We start from the raw sequence: 19642 nt of genomic DNA on the forward strand, positions 1-19642 counted from the left end.
ATTGACTCTAACCTAACTGAACCCTCTCATTTTACAGATAAGGAAACTGCAGTCCCCAGAAGAGGAAGGATTTGCTCAGGATTGTGGAGAAGGGGGAGATGTTAGCCCTGGCTTCACCCTCCTCCGTCCAGAGCTCTTTCCCCCTCTGCATGCCTCCTGACAGGCTGCAGTGGCCATTTCCAAGGCAGGCAGGACACGGGTAGCCAGACAGGGCACTGCCTGGCCTCTGCTCAGGCGCCTTCTGGGGGGCGTTGCTCTGCTGGTGGGGGAGGGGTCACGAGGGTGCAAGTCACCCGGTCTGGCCTAGAAATCAAGGTGCCGGAGCTGAAAGGCCCATCTGCTGCAGTCAATTCACCTAAACATGTTAACAGCCAGAGAGACCCAGCACAAAGCAGTTAGGCCTGGCCCCTCTCCCACCAGACAGCCGTTTTATCACCTGCAGCTGCGGTCACTCGGGGCCGCCTGCTGCGCGCTGCCTCCCCTGGAGCCTGGCCCACTTCCTCTGCGCTGCGGCCTGCTGTGTCAGAGCTGCCTGACCACTCACGGTCCAGGTGGGCGTCACCGGGCCTTTCAGACTCAGGCCACTTTCAGTGGCTCCTTTGAAATCTACTGCTTATCCTTCATAATAGCTCTGGAAGATGAGTCGCTGACGTGCCGCTGGGGTACATGAGGCATCTGCTTGGACCCAGCTAGCTAACAGGATCGGGCTCCTCAGTGCCCCAGACACTTCAATTTGGGAGTGACAAAAAAGCCTGGCTCTGATGACACTCCTATGTGTTAGCTTCAACAACCTGGCTATGTCATAGACTGGAGTGCTAATGCTTGGCCAAGTACCACTCTTCACAGTCTGGTGCCAGCTGATTCATCCGAGCCACAGACAAGGGTTCTTCTAGCCGTGCCTGGGCCACGCACATCACGCAGGCCACCGCATTTCCAACCCAACTCCCATCACCTCCACTGTGCTCGGCTGTGTGTACGGCTCCTCTGAGGCCTTCCCTGCACTCTGGCCCATGGTGGGGCCCCAGCACCCAGTCCTTTGGCACTCAGCCACAGACGGGGCACTCACCCTATTATCTGACACAGGCCCTGCTGCCCTCAGGCACTGCTACCTGAGTGGAGGTAAGATGATTTTCCTGAAGAGTTTCTCCGCAGAGGAAGGTTTTGATTTTCATCTTTCCCATCCTTCTGTGGCAGTGGTTCTCAATGGGGGGCAATTTTGTCCCCCAGGAAACATTCATAATATCTGAAGACATTTTTGGTTGTTAAGACAGGGGGGCGCACCCCCACTCCAACAAAGGACTATCCAGTCCCAAAAGTCAATATGCTGAGGCTGAGAAGCCTGTTAGAGCAATTAGCAAGGAGCAAAACTGACTTGACTGTTGCCCTTCTGTTTGGCGATGCCAGCAAATAGTGAAATACCTAACATAAGTGCTGGAGGCAGAAAAAAGATGGATCCAAGGCCTGAATAATCATAAACTGACATGAACAAAGAGAGTCACTTACTCCTGCTCTGGGTTCACCCCGGAACAGACTGGATGGCAGCCTGGAGGGCCCCAGTGCTGCAGAGCAGCAAGACACTTAGCACACAACACTCCCCACTGCTGACCTCCAGTTCCAGGGCAGCTCGCCTCTCCGTGTCAGGCAGCTGAGGCAGGAAAACCAACAGGACTGCTCATTCGGCAAACGCGTCCTGAGCCCCTCCCTGCCTGGCCCCGTGTTAGTACTGGGGACATGGAGAAATGACAAAGTGGCTGTCCTCAAGGAGCTCCTAGTCTAGTGGGGACATACAGTAGTAAATAAACAATTACTGACCTTCACTCTTGGATAGGCGGATATAACTCCTATTTTCCTTTAAAAATCCTTCTGGGAAAGGAGAAAAGCAATAAAGCAGAAAGGAAGCAGCAGAGCCACACCTCGGATTACAATCCGCATTGCTAGGGCAGGCCCTCTGAGACGAGATCGGCTCCTGGGCTGCGCCAGCTGGGCTTGCGGAGCTTGTAAATAATTAAAAGGTAATTGGAAGGGGAGACCGAAGCATTAAGTGGATTTCTCTCTCTCAGGGTAACCAGGGAGTTTCGTTGCTGCCAGTCACATTATCTTTCAGGATTATATTCTTGTTTTTTACTGACGCATGCAGCTCCAGATAACAGTTGGAGGAGTAAACTAATTAGAGCTGCTCAGACTGCTTTGATAGGCTTGGAGATGGGGGAAATTGAGACTCAAAACTTTCGACTGCCTTTGTAAGCAAACCAGCAGTAACAAGCATGCTACTAAGAAGGCAATAAGGCTCTGGCAGGTAAAGGAAGGGGAAGGAGGGGGATGGAGGGATGGATCAGACCGGTGTGGGGAGCGGAGGGGAGGGAGAGGAGTTAACTCAATATTTAGTTGTTGGGGGCTGTCATTATAGCTCAGACTAGGAAAAAAGGGAGGATTTCATTCCCAGGTCTCAAATAAAGGAGCTAACACAAAATCTAAGGGATGCATGATCAGGCAGGGTCCCAGGGAGGCTGCTGGTCCTGAGGGTGATGGAGGAGGAGCTACACAGGTTGCTGAGGATCATCTCCTAGAGAGGCTGGGGTTCTGGCTGTGCTTTCTGAGGGCTGACCCGGTTGGTGAACCCACTGCTATGACAGGACATAGAGTCAGAAAGTTGAGTCACTGGGCTCAAGACACTCCATGGTCCAAAGTGGAGATGGTTGGGGGTGGGTGGAGTGGGGAGTAAGAAGGAGAGAGGGACAGAGAAGTGAGAAAGTGCATTGTAAAGCAGGAGTCCGTGTACCCTACATTTACACTGCAGAGCACCCCAACCAAGCCAGCAGATGCCAAAATCAAAGAGCCAATGGATAAGAAAAAGAGAGTTAGCCTTTCCTTTCCATGGATCGTTTCAGACCCTCCCAACAAATCCTGAGGTCTTCTATTCTTTCATTCTAAGCCTTTATAAGGCTGGGTGCACCAACAGGAAGCCCCACATACTAGTTTAGGTGATGTCCAGGGCTGCTATAAGGCTAAGAAAAAAGTAGATTTGAATTTGAAATGACTCCAGAGAGCAATGAATCAGAAGAAGAGTGACAAAAATAAAGCAGGACCAAATCTGGATGATCACTCCATTCATTTTCTACCCAGGCCCTCTCCGCCCTCTTCAATCTGGTTGTCAGTTACTTGGCTAAGTCCCGGACCAGGAGGCTCTTGTCCTCCTGGGATAAGATGCTGGTACTCTGCAGGGAAGATGGCTAACAGTGGTCGGCACACAGTAGGCACTCAATAAACATTCACTGAATTGAAATGATGACTAGACTGCACACTCACCCCTCTTCTGCATAAAGACGAAGAGGTCGTCCAGGAACTCTTTCCTTTCCGGATCACCGTCCAGTTCATATAGCTGCAATCCCGATCCCCCCAGGGGAAAAAAAAGCACAGTGAAAAATTCCGTCTTATGCAGGAAGTCTTATTATACCAGAGATACACAGCCATTGGAATGACTACAAATGAGTCTCATAGGCCACTCCTCTCCTTATTCCTTGGGGATCAGATACAACAACCCACTGCAGAACTGCCCCTTTCATTATCACAAAGGGAACATTACAGACCTTGGCAAAATCTCGAGAGATCTCTCTTCCCCGGCCTCCATCCGCATCATCACTCCAGGCCAAACCACCATTCTAAAGGGGAACAAAGCACAGAGTTCAGAAGAGAGTAGGACCAGAGTGAAAGCAGGCAAGGCAGTCATTCAGGGTGCAGATGAAGATCCTTAGCAACCATGCTCTCCTGGCTCCCTCTGCCACATCTTGCTTTTATGCTTTCAATTATGGTTCCAGAACCAGAGCGAGTCAGGTGGAAGAATCATCTCTGTCTGCTGGAGGTGGGTGGGTGGTACTTATACCTGATCCTGGAGGAGGAGGAGGACACAAAGGCCCAGTTTTCTGAGAACTGCTCATCCCTAGCTGATCTTCTGGAAGCCATCACTCTGAGATGTACCATCTTTCTTCAGATTCTGTATGGCATATGTTCGTATGTTTTATGGTGTGTTTGTTGTATATTATACGGTATGTTGTGAAGATACCTCGCCTGGCTTCCCACACGGCATTCTAAGTGGAAGATAGAGGGAGCAGGAAAAACACCTCAAAGATCTTGTGCTGTCCCAGCCAAGCCTCACCACTAGAAGCTCCACCTCTAGTGATCAGAACTCCCTAGTGATACAAGGGCCCCAGGGCCTGAGATTATTCCCAAGGTACAGAGACTCTGCCACTAGGGTGGAGTTCCTTTTCATTAGAGAAATAATAAAAATCTAATTTAATTGATTAGGTTAAACTAACACCATTTAGCTGAACTGGAGGAAGTGCAAATATGCTTCTGTTTTATGTTCTTGAAATCTACTTCCGACCTTCATTCAGTCGGGTAACTCTTACTCCTCACATCAGGCACCATCTTCTGCGGGAAGCCTTCCCTTCACACCTGGCTGCATAAGTACTCTGGAAGCAGTCTCCGTACATTTCAAGCTTAGAATCTCATAGAATTATCTGTCATCCCCATGTACTGTAAGCCCCTCGAGAGCCAAGTGTATCATTCATCTCTGTACCTCCAGTGCAAGCACACTGCCTGATACTTACCAGGCCCCAGTGAATGCTTGATGAACTATAATCATTGTGAAAAGGCATGAACTGGTTATGTGAACCAGTGAAGCACCTCTTCCAAAAACATACAGATACATGTGTCATACAGGACAGCCCACAAGGCCCTCTGCTAGTGGGGAAGATGACATGCCAGAGCAGACGTCACCCGTTCACCCTGCCCCACCGGTCAGGGGAGGACCCAGTGGATGGACTGGACACACTGAGCCGATCACTCTCTCATTTCTCCCCCAGGACCACAGGCGCACCCACATGCACGAGCACATGCATGTGCCTCCCAGCTGGCTGGGGTGTGTAAGTGGCTGGGGAGGAACATCTGGGGTTAGGGAGCAGAGGTTTCTCGGGAGGACATTCTTTGGACTGCACAGGGATCTCATAAAACTGTGTCAATAAAATGAAAGCCTGGACTAATTCCATTCTCTCCCACTGCCCCTTTTAGTAAAGATTGCCTGAAAGCAGGAGGTATTATTCAGTTATATTTTGGGACCACACGTTGCTTCCCCCACACAAAGCTGGCTCTGAGATATAGACCCACTTTCTGAGAGCAGCGATTTAGCACACACGGAAGTATAACCAAGAAGTGGCACCCTGTCAGTTGACATGAAACAGGCTACATCAAGTTGTTTCCCTGCTTATCTAGTAAGAGACTTGTGTAAGGAAGTGCTCAGGAAATGCTATCTGTGTGCTCATCGTCTCCCCAGGCAGATGCTGCAGAAATCTTCCCACAGCACCTTCAGCTCAGGGAGGCCAACAGCCAAGCAGGAGGAACACTATCTTAAAAAAAAAAAAAAGCTAAAACCCATCCCCATGTTGTAATTACAGTCAACAGAAATCTGGTGTCATCTGGTGGCAACTAGCACAATGAATAATCAAGATGAATTATGCCTGTCAGGTCAGCAAAACCAGACAGAGTTACAGTCCCCTTTCAAAGGCTGTAGCAGGTCACCCTAATGCCCAGTGATTTCATTTGAGCCAGTAATTCCTGCTGGAAAGTCAATTACCCAGGAGCCCCTATTGGCTGAAAGACATTTAATGGGGGATCATTGCTGCTTCTGTTATGTCAGCTGTTTACTGAGGCAGCTCAGTTCCCAACTCGATTTTTTTCTCTATTGGTCACCAAGAGAGATGAAAACACAGAGTTTTACAAATCACGGTAACATCCAGGCACTCTGAATGCTCACTCAGAAACTATTTAACACTCAGTTGGGTGGGGAGGACAGAATCCACAACCTAGAATCTCAGACAGGGCTTTCCACAGCAGGAGAGAAGTGTAAAAACAAGCAGGCCAGTGCCACCAGGGTGTGACTACGTGTGAAAATAAACACCCGAGTGCGAGGGCTCAGCTCCGGGAACAGAGGAGAATGCCTCGTAGGATGGGGGTGGGGGCTGTCGTGACCCCTTTGCTCTCACCAGCTACAAACTACAGCACAGGGGCAGTGGTCAGATAGTGCACTCGCCACAGCCCACTAAGTTTGAAACACTCAGATTAAAAATCTGCTTAAAGATGGGATTCTAGCCTGGAATGGCCCTAGCGCAGTGACCACACAAGACAGGACACTTGTCAGAACAGGATGCAAATAAGACACTACAGTTTTTCAGCAATCCCACTGTTGGACCCATTCCACAGATAAGAATGTCAGTTATGACTTAAAGAAAACACAGGAAAAGAGTTGTCCATGAATGAAGGTGTTTTCTTCTGTTCAAGGCAAGACTGGGTCATTACTTAGTTTAAAACATTCACTGGGGCTGATGGGGAAATGTCCACTCTCTTTGCATTACTTTGTCTTGGGGCAGTTAAACTTGGACACGGCTTCACAGGATTTTCTGGCTCAGGTGAGAGTAATTCCGGAGCCCTGCCCGCCCTGAACCACAGTCCAGCTGGAATGCCATTTCCTCCAGGAAGCCTCCTGCCTATGCCCACCAGCGTCTTTCTCCTCTGGGCTGTGTCACCTTGTGTTCTGTCTCTGTCCCCAGTCTGTAAGCATCATGTCAGGGTATCCCCAGCCCCCAGCACATAAAAAGCACTGACATGTCTGCTGAAAGACAGGGATGGGCTTCCCCATGGGACCCCCAGCCCCATGACGCCTCTGTTCTCCCCTCCTCCTTTCACTGGGATGATTATAGGCTTCAGCAATTATTCTCTTGGTTCTTAACTCTAATCAACTGCTGTAAAACTACAGCTCACTTACGCACTTCAAGTTTCTGTGCAGGAAGTTTCTTGGCCTATCAACAGGGTGTGGGCATGACTGCTGGAAAGTTAGCAGCCCAGAAATGATTTTTTTCTTGAATGTTGAGTGTGGCTGACCGAGACTGTAGTGATGGAGAAAAGTAGGGAGCAGCAGTGGCAGGTATGTGGCACCCCAAAAGAGCCAACTCAACAGTTCAGGGGTCAAGAGGGGTCCCCTAGAAAAGCCTTTCAGTTGAAGGGTTGCCACATACAAGTCTACTGGCTTTGTTCCCTGCGGGCAGCAGGCAGCAGTGCTCAACAGCCCAGAAATGTGCACGACAGACAGTAGGCAGAGCAGCCACTAACTGCCATTTACAACCTTCTCAGCCTCTCCTACTTGAGAAGTCCCTTTAACCACTTTGATCTCACCAGGAGCTCACAGGAAACTGACAGTTTGCTCCCAAATACCCACCCAAGATTAGCTTTGGCTACTATATCCACAGTCAGCTCATTCTCCCCAAGGGGGCCACAGAGTATTTTGCCTTTAAATCTCTCAAAATTGGTAGTGAAAGAAGGTCAGGGGAAGGAGAAAGGGGCGCAGGAAGCTAGTGTTTATGCATCTGCGTAGCAAGGACCGGGCTGGAGCTCACCACGCATTTCTCACTTAATTGTACAATGTCGAGGTGGTTATTTGGAGACGGGAAAACAATGGCTCAAAGAGCAAGTTACTTATCTGCCCATGGTCTCAGAGCTTCTAAGTGGCAGCACCAGTGCTGAAACCTGGGCCTGCCTGGCTCTGTCACACCACGCTGCCTCGTGGATTGAAAGAACAGTAGAAAGTGGTCTGGGTGGGGGCATCAGGAAGGGGGAGAGGGAAGGAAAGCAGAAGAAAGCCCTGTGTGCACAGAGTGCCTACAAGGCCACGTCTTGGCCTCAGGAGGCGCCTGTGAATGGGAGCTTCTCCTCCTCCCTGGTTCGTCTCATTGGCTTCGACTCATCCGGGAGGTGCAGGCAAACAGAAAACCAGCCCTCACACAGCGCCTGCCCAGGAGACTTATCTGGGGCCTCTGAAGTAAGAATTGCTAACCTTTTCCACTACCTCCAAAACAGAGCACCTTGGGTAAGAGGAGCCCCTGCCTTCCTCTCCGTAGAGAAAGACACAGGTGGGTTATGTCTCTGAGGGGACCGGAAGAATACGGCCCTAGCACCCGGACATGCACATAAAAGGCCTTCAAAAAATAACCAAAGTCTAATCTGACTGTTACTCAAAGTGTAAGTAGTGCTTCCTCAACACCTCAACCCTGGAAGATCGAAAAGGGGAAATGGATTCATTATCCTTGAAAATCTACAAGGCTGCCTTGCGGAAGAGGAAGCAGGGCTGTCTTTTTATTTCCTCTCCTGTTTTTCTCTAAAGCCCCAGAAGACAGAAGTCTTCACTGGGCAGAAATCAGCAGGGGGATTTCAGGTCGATTAGAAGGACTTCCCTAACCATCAGAACTGGCCAACAATGGAGTGGGTCTTCTCAGGAGGTGGGCATCTTCTTGCTCGTAGAAGACCATCTATCTGGGATGTCACAGTGTGGAATCCAACATGACAGAGGCCCAGATGAGAGGGCCCCCGGAGGCCAATTCTGTCCTGAGAAGCAAAGAGCCTACGACAAATTCATCCAGCGCTGACTTCCTGAGAACCCATCCCAGGCAGAGCACTAAGCAACTTGCTGAGAATGCTGAGAGGGACAAGAGACGTGGTTTCTACTACAACTCCGTGGTAGACACAAACTGCATTTAACAAGCAGAGCAAGCCAAAGTACCAAAACGCAAAGTGCCCAGGAGGTGGAAGAAAGGAGGCAGCTCACAGGTGGAGACGAAGGGGGCCTAGAAGAATGGGCTGAGAGATTTACAGTCTCAATGAGCATGAAGTGGGGGATAAACAAGGCATGTTTTGGCAGGGAGGATGCAAGTCTGAATAGTTAAGGTGGAAACAGGCTGCGAAATGCCTTGAATACCAGGAGGAAATTTAAACTCTGAACCATGAAGGGGGGAGGCAGTGGGTGTTCTGTGAACCAAAAAAAAGTGATTAAATCAGTATTTTGGATGATTTTAATGGCCCTTTTTTGTTGAAAAAATATAACATACACAAATGTATGTAGACACCTACCTAATCAGACTGGAATTACAGAGGATTTTACTTTTCAATGTTTTCATTTTATTGATTCACATACAGGTATTTGATCACTAGGATATACCTGATACTGATACTGTGAAACGTTCCAAGGAAAAAAGAAGAGAGGTAAGAGCCTCTGACTTCCTGGAGGTTACAGTCTAACGGAGAGGGAGACAATCATAAAAAACTGTTTATTTTTTTCTAAATTAACATTTGAATCACTTGTCAAGATGGATCACTTGCTCTCCCCCCTCTCTCTCCATCAACAAAGAAAATTGAGATTGCACCGAAATTATAGAATAATTTAGTGAACTGACACTGTCACAATATTTAGTCTTTCAAGTAAGAGAGCAGCATGACTATTCTAATAAAATACATTGTTCATGTTCCTCAGTAATGATTTACAATGTCAATATATTACTTCTGTAAACAGTAGTGAAGACTTGAGAGGGAAAGCCAGCACTGGGGCTGGCCAGCTATGCAGTAGCTCACACTGAGAATCTGGGTGGAGGCGGGGGTGCGGCGGGTGGGGGCGGGGGAACAGTAGAACCAGGGAGAAATGTCAGAGCTCCCAACTCAGAGAATCAACTGGATCTGGATTGAGGGGATGAAAGAGAAAGAAGGATGAATCTGAATCTTATTGTGAGAAAGGTAGGTTCTGATGGAAATGGAGAGACATTAGGTAGGGGATCAAGCAGGAAGCCTTTGAGCACTAATGAAGAGAGATCACTGTCTCTAGGGTGCATGGGGGGTTGCCAAGACCAATCCCACAGCCCTGGAGGAAGCCAGGTATGGCAGCTGGCAGCAGCAGGAGCCACAGGCTCATCGCCAAACTTGCAGTGAGGAGAAAGGGAGACATCTAACCAGCGTCTCCTGACCCAGGAAAGCTACCTTGGGCCTCTCTTTTTACTGGGATTTGGGGGAAAAAAAAAAAAGGCCAAGCCAGACCACGCCTCTAAGATCTTAGGAGCCAGCACTGCATTCCTTAGAGCTGTACCTCCCCAGAGACAGGAGCGCCTGACTTTAAAAGCAATTAAGTATCTAGGCTATTTTAGGATTACTCCTTGACCACCTGGAATATCTTATTAAAGCACAGCTCAGATGTCCAAAGCAATTTTAGTTCCCATTCCTCACTTCTCCCCAAGGCAAGAGTTAACCCTTTCCTTCAGATTTAAAGCACAGAAGCTAAGCTACTGACTCTTCACTTGAGCTCCCCATATTCTGAAACCTCTAAGAAACTACCATCCTTAGAACACCATCACAGACGCTACAACTTTTATAGAGATTCTTGAGTATTCTCTGAAGACACAGAACAGTCATGTTTTCCTTCTGTCTATGCTCCATAACCTAATAGATTCTGAATTCCACCTAAGGCTCATATCTGGGCAAATTCCTAGGACCTGACCTCAAAAGTAGTCATTAGTTAAATCACTAAACTTCAAAGGGCTGATCCCAAGCTCATGGATCCTAGTCAATAACTCTGAAATACAAAACGTAACAAAAGTCTTCAGGCTGAATCTTGCTGTTGTTAGTATTGTTACTACTTTTTAAATAAGCTGTAAACTATCTTTTCTTGAGTCAGCCCTGTGGCTCCGTAGGTGCTACCTATGCCACGCTTGTGACTACTACTGGACGGGCTGATGATGCTGTGATGTTAAAAGTCCAATTCCCAGATCCTGGGAGGAAGAAAAGAAAAACATCTTTGCCTTCCCACCAGTTTTAACTGATCCCAGGAGGTAATGAGACATGCACAAGGGGGCAATGGGCAGGATTATAAGCAAATCCTAAGAGGAGAGAGGAGCCCCAGGAAGTAAAACAGATACTGTTATAACCAACACTGTTGGACTACAAAACCCTCCTGATAAGATCAGGATTACTGCTCTTAGCTCAACCGCTCAGGCCTTGGAAGCACTAGAGTTATAATTATCAGATGCACACCTTCCGCTGTCAGGTAACTTTAGCAGGAACCCGAAAGCACCTCCCTACCTCTTACTAGCAACAAAGATCAATTCAAACTCGGTGGCTTGGAAAAAGAGCCAAGGGGCCCTTTTCTGATAAAGCAGTGGAAAGGAGAAAGGGTGGGGGTAGGGGTGGAGGAAGAGGTGGCAATCCTACTTTTCCATCTAGGCACACAGTCACTTCCAAGAAATAATCAAGAAGACTGCCCAGAAATGGGGTGTTCCTACAAAAGGAGGAAGAAAAACTAAAATGCGCTGTTGGTAATGAGGACACCTCTATGCCACAGAGTGAACTGGCCCGGCCAAGTCTAAGCCTGACCGCCACCGAGGAAAGGCCCAGCCCCCTGTCCCTCCGGAATTTGAGCTGATAGCACTGCGTATTCCGCCGTGAGCTACCTACCACCTGAACCTCCATAATGGCTGCTGACAGCCCTTCACAGCACAGAGCTCGGGGGGTCAGCGCTGGAGAGCCGAACGTGAGAAGCCCTCACCCGACCCTCTCTGACAGGCGGGGAGACCAAGACCCGAGGCTGGGAAGCCCGCCCAACGTCAGAGCTTCAGGAAAGTTTCATAAAATTTCTTTTCTTCAAACTACATATTTTAAATGCATAGGAAGAACGCATTAAAAAAAATGCCATGATGAATTATTTTATAAAGTGAAAAAGAAAAAAGTCAAGTTTGAGGTTCCACAGAGCAAGTCCCCTCAGGCAGAACACAGTTGCACTTCGTATTAAAAGCCAGCCCTGTTTACAGTTTTGAGAGCTTCTCTAGGCCTGCTTCCAACCCCACACCCCCAGCCTGGGGGTGGCACTATGCTGTACACGCTCCAACTCTGATGCCAGCTGCCCCGCCCTGTCCCCGTGCCCCAGGCTGAGTGTCTCGAATGCGGACAGCAACTTACTCCTCTGTGAGGCCTGTGTACCTGGCACAGGGCCTGGCAGATGGTAAGGGCTCAAATGAATGTCAGCACCTGAAGAATAAGCCACAGGAACAAACTTCTGAGAGTCACTGCAGCCTAAGTGATGAATTTGGGAGGAAAATACATACTTAAAAGCAGGTGGGCTTTGAGTTCTAAAATACAACTCCATAAAAGGAAACTAGAAGGCAATAGAAGCCATTTTCTAAAGAAAGCAGTTTAATTTTAAGGTTCAAGAGGATAAAAGAGTGAGCATCCTCCCACCCCCACCCCTCGATTCAGCAAAAAAGGAGCCTGTTATTCGTACCTAAACTTAGCAAAGCTTTAAAAAAATGATAATATTCAATGATAACAAGGGTTGGGGCAATGGGATCTCCTATATTCCCATAGCAAAATATAAAAATGGCATGACCTTTTCTGAAAGTCACCTGCCTTAAAATGTCCATTACAATAAAAACAGCAGCAGCAGCAGTAACATAATAATCAGGCATTTACTATGTGCCAGGCCCAGTTCCAGTGTTTTATTTGTATTAAACATTTAAACCTCAGCACAATGCTCTGAGGTGGGTACTATTGTTACCCTCATTTTTTCAGATGAGAAAAATCAAGGCATAAGGAAGTGACTTAAAGAAGCTGCAAAGTGACCCGAGTGGAGTTGACAATCAGATGCAGACAGTGCACCTTCAAGTCCCTGCTTGTGACAGCCTTACTTTCTTAGTCTCCTTCTGATCTTGTAATTCTGTTCTATGAATCTACCCTAAGGAATCAACTAGAAATACAGTACAATTTTATTTATAAAAGCAAAAAATTAGAAACAGCCTATATGTGTGACCATAAGGGAACAGGCAACATATGAATGTGCCATCCATGTGACAGAACATCGTGTAGCCATTTAACACTGCTTTTTAAGAGTTTGATCCCTACTTCACATCCTTCCCATTAATTCTAGATGGAGTAAAGATCTACATATAAAAATACAACCATAAAATAATTATAACAATATACATTTTTTATAATCCTGCAGAGGGGATGGCCTTTATAAGTATGACTAAAACCATAAAGGGAAAGATCGATAGATTTAGCTACATCAAAATTTTATACTGCCTGATGAAAGAGCTACAAATCAAGATGAAAGACCAACAACTTAAAAAATACTTGAAACATAAAGACAAAGGTCTATGCACAAGAGCTACTACAGATCAGTAAGAAAGATAACAGCATAGAAAAACAGGTAAAGGCAACAAAAACACAACACACCAAAACCCATGGGATGCAGCAAAGGCAGTACCGGGAGAGAGGTTTATACTGGTAATAAACACATATACATTAAAAAAGAAAAAAGATGTCAAATAAACAACTTAACTCTATACGTCAAGGGACTAGAAAAAGAAGAACAAACTAAGCCTAAAGTTAGCAGAAAGAAGGAAATAATAAAGATTAGAGCAAAAATAAACAGAAAAGAGAATAGAAAAGCATCAACGAAACTAACAGTTGGTTTTTTGAGAAGATTCACAAAATTGAAAAACCTTTAGCTAAACAAAGAAGAAAAAAAGAGAAAAATAAATTCAGAAGTGAAAGAGGAAACATTACAACAATGCCACAGAAACAAAAAGGGTTATAAGAGACAGCTCTGAGTAGTTACATGCAAGCTAACTGGATAATCTAGAAAAAATGGATAAATTCCTAGAAACTTACAACCTACCAAGACTGAATCACAAAGAAGCAGAAAATCTGAACAGATTTATAACTAGTAAGGAGACTGAATCAGTAATCAAAACCCTCACAACAAAGAAAAGCCCAGGACTAGATGCTTTACAAGTGAATTCTACCAAACATTTAAAGACAAATTAACACCAACCCTTCCCAAACTCTTCCCAAAAATTGAAGAGGAGGAAATACTTCTAAATTCATCTTATGAAGCCAGCATTATCCTGATGCCAAACCCAGAAAAAGCCATTTCAAGAAAACTACCTGATGAATATATATATAAAATCCTTAATAAACTACTAGCAAACCACATTCAAGAGCAGATTAAAAGGATCATATACCATGAAAAGTAGGACTGATCCCTGGGATGCAAGGATGATTCAACACACAAAAATCAATCAAAGTGCTACACTACATTAAACAGAGCAAAGGATAAAAATCACATGATTATCTCAACAGATGAAGAAAATGCATTTGACAAAATTTAACATCCTCCCATGATAAAAATACTCAACAAACTAGCAATAGAAGAAAACTACCTCAACATTTTAAAGGTCATATATGAAAAGTCTGCAGCTAATATACTTGATAGTGAAAAACTAAAAGCTCTTCCTCTAAGATAGGAACAAGGCAAGGATGCCTACTCCTATCACTTCTATTTAATACAATACTGGAATCCCTAACTAGAGCAATTAGGCAAGAAAAAGAAAAGACATCCAAACTGGAAAGAGAAAAGGAAAATTATCTGTTTGCAGACGATATGCTCTTGTATGTAGAAAACTCTAAAGATTATACACACAGACACACAAAACCATTAACTAATACTTGAATTCCAGAAAGTTGCAGGATACAAACTCAACATACGAAAATCAGTTGTTTCTGTACATTAACAAAAAACAATATGAGAAGGAAATTAAGAAAAACAATCCTACTTACAATAGCATCAAATAGAATAAAATACTCAGGAATAAATCTAACCAAGGAGATAAAAACCATATGGAGACTAAAAACCATAAAACACTACTGAGAGAAAACAGAGAAGACAGAGATAAATGGAAAGACATCTCATGTTCATGGAATGGAAGACTTAACACGGTTAGAATGTCCATGCTACCCAAAGTGATCTACAGATTCAGCACAATACCTATCAAAATCCCAACAGCATTTTTTAACCGAAATAGAAAAAAAAAACAAAACTCTAAAATTCATATGGAACCACAAAGGACCCCCACATAGTTAAAACAATCTTGAGAAAGAAGAACAAAGCTGAGGCCTCAGACCTCTTAATTGCAAAATATTACAAAGCTACAGTAATCAAAACAGTAAGGTACTGGCATAAAGACAGAAATATAGACCAATGGAACAGAATACAAAGCCTAGAAATAAACCCACACACATGTGGTTAACTCATCTTTGACAGAGTGCCAAAAATACATACTGGGGAAAGGACAGTCTCTTCAACAAATGGTGTTGGGAAAACTGGACATCCACATGCGAAGAATGAAAATGGATCCCATTTCACCATACATACAAATCAAGTCAAAACGATTAAAGACTTAAAGACATAAGACCTGAAACTGTAAAGCTCCTGGAAGAAAATACAGGATGAGTGTTTCATGGCATCAGTCTTGGCAATGATTTCTTCAATATGACATCAAAAGCACAGGCAACATTTCCCTGATGACTAGTGATGTTCAGCATCTTTTCATGTACGTACTGGCCATTTACGTCTTCTCTGGAGAAGCAGCTATTCAAATCTTTTGCCCATTTTTTAATTCGGCTATTTTATTTATTTATTTATTTATTTATTTATTTATTTATTTATTTATTTATTTATCTATTTATTTATTTTGCTGTCAAGTTGTAGGAGTTCCTTATGTCTTTTGGATATGAATCCCTTATCAAATGTATGGTTTGCAAGTGTATTCTCCCATTCTCTAGGTTGCCATTTTTACCCTGTCAATTGTTTCCTTTACTGTGCAGAAACTCTTTACTTTGATGTAGTCCCATTCTGGGTATTGAATCAAAAGAACTGGAGTCAAGATCTTGAAAAGACATCTGTAATCTCACATTCACTACAGCATTATTCACAATAACCAAGGTATAGAATCAACCTAAGTGTCTATCAGTGGATGGATGGATAAAGAAGATGTGGTTAACACACTCTGTGGAATATTATTCAGTCATTAAAAAGGGAAATCCTGCAACATGTGATAACACAGATGTACCTGGAGGGTACCATGCTAAATAATGGAAACACTGCAATAAAAATTTAAATAAATGTAAATAAAGTGAAATAAACCACTCACAGAAGGACAAATACTGCATGATTCCATTTATATGCCGTATCTAGAGTAGTTAAACTCATTGAAGCAAAAAGTAGAATGGTGGTTGCCAGGGGCCGGGGGGAGGGGAAATGAGCTGCTGTTCAGTGGGTGCAGTAAGTCTTGGTCACACAAAATGAAAAAGCTCTAAAGATCTTCTGTACGACATGGTGCTGACAGTTAATAATATGTACTATACACTTAAAAATTGGTCATGACAGTAAATCTCAACTGTTTTTTACAGTTAAAAAAAGAGAAAAACAGGCAAAGCCTACAGGCAGAGTAAGTCACAGAACAAACACAAAAGGCAAATAAACATATGAAAAGATAGTAACATACCTATACCCTCTGATACAGCAAATTCAACTTCTAGAACAATCTACCACAAAAATACAGACACAGTGGTAAAGGGCTGAACAGCATCTGCAAAGACAGCCTGTATCTATCCTGAGCACACACACTCTCGTCTACTCTGTGACTATGCACTAAGTGGCTAAATACAAAGAAACAGCCGTGGAAGCTGATTCGTGCCTAACTGTGGCCTCCTCTGGGACGGGAGCTGGAAGGGTAGGCAACAAGACACACTTTTTTAAACTGTTAATTTTTTCTCTGTATTTTCCTATATTGTTTCAACTGCAATATGTTTTTTAAAAATTAAACTATTTTAAAACAACACTTTAAAATAAATTTTAATGATAAAACTTGCTCATGGTTTGTTAGGTGGTAGAAGGTAGGCATAAAATTGTATATAAATCAAAAAAATATGCCTGTAATGGGCATTAAAAAACACACAAAGGAAATATAAGAAAATGTTTAATTACATCTAAGTTATGTGGTTGTGGTGATTACATTTTCTTCTTTACAGATTTTTATATTTTCTAAAGTGAGTCAGAATTACTTTGACAATCAGAAGAAATAAAGTTACTTTTAGAGAAATGAAAGCACTGAGGAAAGATTATCTTTGCTCTGCTCTCTCTGGAACAGAGAGGCAGCCCAGGAAGAGACGCAGGGCAGCGAAGGCAGACCGCCCGTGTTCACAGTCCAGCTTCCTAGCTGTGAGCCTAAAGGCAGCCTGCTTCTCCCTTCTTTCCTCATCAATAAACTAAAAGAAACACTAAAGGGGTTAATATCAGGGCCTGCTTCACACACTGAAATATGGCAAATACCTGGCATAGGAGAGGCAAAAAAGTCCAAGCTATTACAAATCACAAACACACACACACACACACAAACAAAGCAGCAAACAAAATCACGAGTGGGGATACTCTGAAATGGAGCAACTCTACCACCTCCCTCCCTGTCCAAAGAAAACCTCACTAGAAACACTAGATACACTAGATAAAATGTAACACTCTACCCCACTTACACATACAGCTAAGCTTGAAACCAAGAAAGAAAGCAGCGTCCACAGTGCCAGAAACAAATAGGAAGGAATCAGAGAGCAGTGAGCAGGTACTGAAGCTGAAGGACTCAAGGCAGAAGGGACTTGGATATAGTTCTTAATAGCTGAGGGCTGAGGACTGGAGACTTAATCACCCCAAGGGAGAAAGGTGCCAGGAACCGGAGCTGAGATAAATGTGTAAAGCCAGACGCCAGGAAGGACTAGGCTTCCACCCTCTATGAACTGGGGGTTAAAAAACTGCCCACCAACCCAGAGAAGTAGCAGGGAACCTTGCCATCTGTTACGGGCCTCATGGAAAAAGAGGGTCCATAAGAGATGGAAACCCAGGCTCTCACTAGGCATAGATGCAGACTCCAAATTCGCATACCCTAAACCAATGGCAACTAGCTAAACTTGTAGAATCCTAGCAGAGGAGAAAACAAAACTCCCCTTAGGAATGTTTACATAATCCAAAGCACGTGGGACTCCCATGGAAACAAACCCCAACTCAAAATGAGTGTATACTGAAAAACAAAAACAAACCACTGCAAGAGGAAATAAACCATCAAATGGTAGTGTAACAGGACAAGAGAACTGGCACCCCAAGAATTAGAGGTAATAACAGAATAATCTAAAGGCATCTTTAAAATAAGTATGCTTAAAGAAAGGCAGAATGTTGGTAATTGCTAAAAGCTGGGTGAATGACACAGGTGGTTCATTACCATTCTCTCTTTTGTATGTATGAGATTTCCATAATAAAAAATTTTAACAATTCCATAATACAAGATTTTTAAAAAGTTAAAGATGTTCAAACAGCTAAAGGAAGAAATAGAAACCATATGGTAAGAAGAGTCAGTTTTTTTTTTAAGCAGTTTAGGAAGGTCTCATTTTTTTATAAAAAAAAATTTATACAATTTTTAAAGGTTACACTCCATTTACAATTTTTATAAAATATTGGCTATATTCCCCATGTTGTACAATACATTCTTGTAGCCTATCTTACACCCAAAAGTTTGTAACTTCAAAAGTCAAAAAAGTATAGAAATTAAACACAGTATTAAGATAAACGTTTTTAAAAGTTATTAAGTAGAATAAACAGAGCTGAAGAATTAGAAATTGGAAAACAGAATGTAAAAATATTCCAGAATGCAGGGGAATAACATAAAGGGATAACATTATAAAAGAAAATATACATAGAAGACTAAATGAGAAGGTTCAAATAAATCTATGAGAACAATGAAGTAATAAGAAAAAATAGCAGCAAAGAAAAAAGCAAAAAAGACAAAAATCAGGTTGAAGGAGCAGACTGAGGACTAAGTGGGATAAATAAAGTAAGTGCAAACCTAGAACACTGTAACGCAAGTGCAAAATAGCAGAGTCAGAAAAATTTTAAAGCTGTAAGAGAGGAAAAAGGTTCACAATGATGACAATTAGACTGACAAAAGACTTCTCAACAGCTAAACAGTTGCTAGGAGACAATGGAATCACATCCTCCAGTGTCAAGGCAAATAATGGTCAATCTAGAATCTAAAGCCATGAACAAGAATAAGGCAAGATAAAGACATATATTTAATTTTTTTCCCCAGACATGCCAACAGTGAGTTTACTGCATACAAATCTCTGCCAAAAGGGTTACTAAGGAAGGAAGATTGGGCCCAAAGGGAAAGAATGGGATATAAGAAGGAATGGTGAGAAAAGAAATGGATAAACCTGTTGAGAAATTTAAATAAATATTGACTGTAAGGAAAAAAAAACAACCCACACCTAATCTGGGCATGGAGTTAAAACAAACTAGAATACTGGCCACAATAAACTAGAAGATGGAAGTGGAGAGGTAGAAGCTAAAACTAGACTCTCTAAGGTCCTAACATGCTTTGAAAGTAGTGAAAAAAGTCAAGACTGAAAGTTAAAATCTTAAAGTAACCAATAAAAGAATAGAAACAGAAAGCAACTTTTAAACCAGTAAAGGAGAAAAAGATTGACTAAAGAAAATTCAATCAAACTAACAAAAGACAGGAAAAGAGAAAACAAGAAGCAAAGAAAAAGTAGGGTTAAACCGAAACCCAAAGCTAGAGGGCAGAAATAGGTCCAAGTGTATCATCAGTCCTAATAACGACATGGATTAAATTAACCTAATAAAAAAGAGAGATTATAGGTCTTTTATATGTGGTCTCAAGATATAAAGATTGGAATGTATAAGGGGAAAAATGCATTAATATTAATCAAAAGAAAGCCAGTCTTACCCTGGAATATTTTAATTCACCTCTATCTGAAAGTGATCACACAAACCAAACTTAGTAAGGATAAGGAAGACCTGATTAACACAGTAAGCTTGACCCAACAGACAGCTAAGCAATCCCATCTCTATCAAATAGAGAATATACATTCTTTCCAAGCA

At 43.5% G+C, this 19642-nt stretch overlaps 1 protein-coding gene across 3 annotated transcripts in view; it reads right to left on the minus strand.

The window, feature by feature from the left end:
- The window catches only part of ARID3B (AT-rich interaction domain 3B), a 47830-nt gene that overhangs the window by 16743 nt on the left and 11445 nt on the right, over positions 1-19642 (minus strand). For all 3 annotated transcript variants that reach the window (XM_072950998.1, XM_072950997.1, XM_072951000.1), the window contains exons 3-4: positions 3588-3659; positions 3307-3379 (exon numbers count right to left, since the gene is read on the minus strand). In XM_072950998.1, coding sequence (XP_072807099.1) covers positions 3307-3379; positions 3588-3659 — 145 coding nt within the window. The remainder of the gene's footprint in view (positions 1-3306; positions 3380-3587; positions 3660-19642) is intronic.

This window comes from Vicugna pacos, chromosome 27 (genome assembly GCF_048564905.1).
Source record: "Vicugna pacos chromosome 27, VicPac4, whole genome shotgun sequence".
Taxonomy (NCBI): Eukaryota; Metazoa; Chordata; class Mammalia; order Artiodactyla; family Camelidae; genus Vicugna; species Vicugna pacos.